The 4,656-nt window shown below is 40.2% G+C and overlaps 1 protein-coding gene across 1 annotated transcript in view; it reads left to right on the top strand.

The window, feature by feature from the left end:
• Window positions 1–4,656, top strand: part of dysf (dysferlin, limb girdle muscular dystrophy 2B (autosomal recessive)) — a gene marked incomplete in the record, with an annotated part of 75,045 nt that overhangs the window by 2,506 nt on the left and 67,883 nt on the right. Inside the window, 8 exon segments of the mRNA XM_035675816.1 lie at window positions 70–148; window positions 1,635–1,758; window positions 1,849–2,105; window positions 2,939–3,067; window positions 3,162–3,224; window positions 3,337–3,387; window positions 3,879–3,909; window positions 4,056–4,171. Of these exon segments, the coding sequence (XP_035531709.1) occupies window positions 70–148; window positions 1,635–1,758; window positions 1,849–2,105; window positions 2,939–3,067; window positions 3,162–3,224; window positions 3,337–3,387; window positions 3,879–3,909; window positions 4,056–4,171 (850 nt within the window).

The following is a 4,656-nucleotide window of genomic DNA, read 5'->3' as shown; positions in this document are numbered from 1 at the left end:
ATGCTGGTGTGCCGTTGGTGTGTGTCTTGTGTCATAGTTTCTGGGGAAACCCCGGCCTTGTCTCTCCAGAGATGTGCTCAACTCTCCCAACTTCGCTGCCTCCTTCCCACGTCTCCCCCTGCTGGACACCAAAGAGAAACAACACAGGGTGAGCGCGCGCACACACACAAACACAACACCACACACACACACAACACACACACACACACACACAGACACATATAGATTTACAGTCTCATTGTATCATGAAGCAATGACAAATCATAAATCAGAGTTTCCTGTCTGGATCTTAAAATAAATCCAGACTTTCCTGAGTCAGAGCAGAATAACAACCACACACCTCTCAGGCTCTCTCTCATTTATCACTTTTAATCTGATTACATTTGTTCCACTGCTGTTTGTGTTGCTGTTTAAGTAGCTGGAATAAAGTAGTAAAATAAACGAGAATGAGATCAAAACAGGAAAACACATGACTTGATTCTATAAAAATGCTGGAACTTGTTGGAAAAAGTTGCACAGACATCACTTCGATGTTTTAGGAATATTAAATTTAATGCATGTGACTGCAGCGATGCCCTGAACGGACTGTGGTGGTTTTGAAAAGTATTGTGTATATACTAATGAAACAATTAAGCCTCTCGGTTCGAACAATCAAAGGTAATTAAACAGAAATTCTAATTCACATATAAATACAATAATTATTAGGTTACACGATTACAGTCTTTTTATACAGAAAAGTGGCTAAATGAATGAATAACATCAACTTTATTTGTGGTCTTTCTTCCTCTCGGGGTGGATTATGTTTAAATCTGGCAGTCAATAAATGTTGGCATTGAGTCAGCTGTTGACTGCTGCAGATTCCCTTTATACATACTGTGTGTTGGGCTGCCTCTGTAAATGTTTTTGAAAAGAAATATGAGTGTTTAAACACTGCTTGTCTTTTTCTTTTTCACACACACACACACACACACACAGACGCCTGTACACACACCTTGTTGGGCCACACCTGTTGTCATCTTCTGTTATCGAGCAGCAGATGAAACAACATTCTTTTTCCCATCCTCCTTTCCTGAACCCAAAACAAACACTTCCTCTCAGTGTCAGAGTGGATCTGATTGATGTCTCACACACACACACACCCACACACACACACACACACACGGAGGATGGTAGTTTTAACTTAAGACTTCATTTCACGAGTTAAGTCGTTCTTTAAACCCAACACTTCACTCCACATGAGCTGCACGGCGAGGAGTACCTGACTGTATCATAAACCTGTTGAACAGATATTGTGGCTGCTGTACACACAGACTCTAATATCTTTGTTTACAGAAACATTACAGCGTATCACTCAACTTGCTTTTTCCTGTTAAAGGAAATTGCAGAAGACTACACCTTTTACTGGTCCACACACCCTTTAACAACAGTACAACGCAACTTCTGCTGAATAGTAGAAGTTTGCTCAGGGTCAAGCGTGTTCCCTTAATCCATCCACTTTTTGGAAACTATAACTTCATGTACAATCCAACAGCTCCGTTTTGTTGTCAGTTTCGTACATTGAGCTCCTCTCCTTTGCTCTTTCTTTACCAACACTGATTTTAAATCATCACAACTGTGCTTTCTGTCTCCACCAGGCCACGCTCACCCTGCAGGTTTCCTACATCCCTCCTCCAGGATCGGCTCCAGTCTTCCAGCCTCCTCACCAGCCTGAGGCTCTGCCCCATAACAACCCCAATGTAGAGCTGGACACAGTCACAGGTAATATAATTAGTTTATAGTGGATTTGTATCGGCTTGTTCTGTATTTTCCTTCTGGGACGAGTTTCTGTCAACCTGTCTGTCTGTGCAGTGATTTCTCTGGACACTTTGGGCGAGGAGGATACAGAGAGTATGATGATGCTGGAGCCGACAGAGGACCAGGGTCCCGATGACGGACGCTCCATGGTCATCGTCGGTCCTCAGGGGCCCTCGGGCCATGAATCGCCCACTGCCCAGACACCTAAACGCTCGCCGCCATCCTACAACACCCATGGAGGGCTGAGGAAGAGGAGGAGAGGAGCCAGCAGTCAGCACAAACCACTGCCAAACAAACCACAGGACATACAGGTAGCATTCAGGGTCATAGCCTGGAGTTTAGAAAGGTCATCAGTCCTACGAGAAGTTGCTTTTTCTTTTTAAATAAGAAGTGTTCTTTTGCCACCCCTGAAATCTATCTTCACCTCTTTCACCCCACACTGTCAGAGTAGGAGTGAATTCATGGACCATGTTATACTAGCATGTTGGGAAGGGAGCTAAATAACGCTTTGGCAACATTTTGCAGATGGCCATTTTCAAAGGGATCTCTTGACCTCTGATCTTAACATATCTGAATGAAAATGGGACACTTTATGCTAATTTAAACAGTTTTTGGGGAAAGAACCATGCAGTTTTTTGCGTGTGGTATAAATGTGTTATTTTCCCCTAGTATATTTGAATATTTCTGCATACAGGAGTCCATAAACAGTGTTGGAAAAGCAGAAAATGGGAATGACTGGAAAGCTGAGACACACACTTCATGTCCCCCCAGTCAATAAAGTCTGGAAAAGCCCCTTGGCATCGAGTCCATTATTTTAGTTTATATTTTATCTACATGCATACAGCCTATTAATGATCAAATTTACATTATTAAAAAAAGGAGGAATGAAAATGTTGTTTAATGTTTCCCCCTACTGGTAAATTATGTTTATGACGTTTTTGAAAAGGTCCTGGAAAATGATTTCTTAAACAGACTGGGAACCATTAAAACAGTGGCCTTCGAACACATCGTAACCTGATCAATTCACGATGATTGTTCCTGATAATTAATGTATTGTCCTAAATAGTACACACTTTATTTGCTGAATGTCACTAAAAAAGTTACTTTTATACACCTTACATACGCTTATACTCTCCCTGTCCAGGTTCGTGTGAGGGTCATCGAGGGACGACAGTTGCCGGGCATCAACATCAAGCCTGTTGTCAAGGTAACGGTCGCCGGGCAGACCAAGAGGACCCGCATCAGAAAGGGCAACAACCCGGTCTTTGACGAGGTAAACAAGAATGATCTGGGAGTTTAAATAATGTGCCAGACAACAGTGAGTATAACTGAGTTAAATATCTAAATATCTTTCTCCGTCAAAACAGACGTTCTTCCTGAACTTCTTTGAGACTCCATCAGACTTGTTTGATGAACCCATCTTCATCACCGTGAGTCTGATTTTATTTTACTTCCATTTTGTTTCTTTCAGAATATTCCTCAGTATTTTTTTTCCTGTTGTGTAAGTTGCTCTTGATAAAACTCTCTCTCTTTGCCTGACAGGTGTGTGACTCTCGCTCACTCAGAACTGATGCTGTGATCGGCGAATTCAAGGTAAACTTTCAGTGCTCCAACCGACAAACATACTTTTCATGAGTAAAAGTGGCAATAAAATGTTCCCTGTCAGTGTTTTACTATTATATCTGATGTTTTTAGAGCTGCATTTATGTGTATGTTGCATTTTACTGCTGTAGATGTATAAAGCTGAGCTTAAACTACTTTTGGGTAGTTTAATCTACAGCCAATGCATCATATTATATAAGATCATCATATGTTTGAGAATTATTTGTCACTAAATAGTCAACTTCAGGTTTGCAGCGATGCATTTTCCAGCTAATCCGAGAGGATTTTTGAATAGTTCATTTAGCTTAAAAGTAGGAACGTTTCTTCATCCTTCAGTTTATCAGAAACATTCAAATCAGCAAGTTTGACTATACCGACTAGTGCGCTGTTTGTTCTGTAATCAGGATTTCTGGCACATACAGCCAAGAAAAGAAGCGAAATCAAAAGCAAAACAATGTAAAATCTTGTGATATTTTTTACAGTTGGATGTGGGCACCGTCTACAACGAGCACAGTGAGTTTACTTTTATGTGTTTTATTGGTGATTTAATTTTATAGTTGTGTTTGTGTGTATGGAGGAGCTCAGAGAGTTCTTGCTTCCAGTACGTTATTGGTTAGTTTGATGGTCCTGAGTATAAGCCCGACCCCCCCTCTCTTTAGGACACTGCTTCTTGAGGAAATGGCTGCTGCTGTGTGACCCCGACGACCTCTCTGCTGGGGTCAAAGGTTACCTGAAGGTCAGCCTGATGGTTCTGGCAGCTGGAGATGAGCCACCGGTGAGTTTGACTGGATGAAACAAGATTAGCGAGACAGCACCAGGGCCCCCGAAGGCTTGGCTTGATCTTGCTACCATTGTATTTTGATGAATATTGTGATAGAATGGTAAATCGCAGTTATTTTGGACACACTGTAAACAGTTTAACTAGTTTAAATGTGTTAAATTCAACAATATAAGCATGAACAAATATTTGAATTTAGTACAAGTAACTGGTAAGTTAAATTAAGTTAATTGTATTTAAAACTAGTAAGTATATTACACTCATATGCAGCATTTTTTTTATCGATTTAAAATGTGTTAACAGAATTTATCTGAATAAAGTAACTTAAATGCATCAACTTCATACAAATGTTAACACTTAAATTTACTAAATTTTCTTCCTCTAAAGCAAATTATTACATCACCTGTCAAAACAACTGACGTATGATAAAAAACAGTTAAAGAAAATATAAAGTCAAAGAAAATAAGTCAATGGAACAAACT

The sequence above is a fragment of the Morone saxatilis genome, unplaced genomic scaffold, assembly GCF_004916995.1.
Source record: "Morone saxatilis isolate NCDOM2014 unplaced genomic scaffold, NCSU_SB_2.0 Contig4, whole genome shotgun sequence".
Taxonomy (NCBI): domain Eukaryota; kingdom Metazoa; phylum Chordata; class Actinopteri; family Moronidae; genus Morone; species Morone saxatilis.
This window is presented reverse-complemented; position numbering and strand designations above follow the sequence as displayed.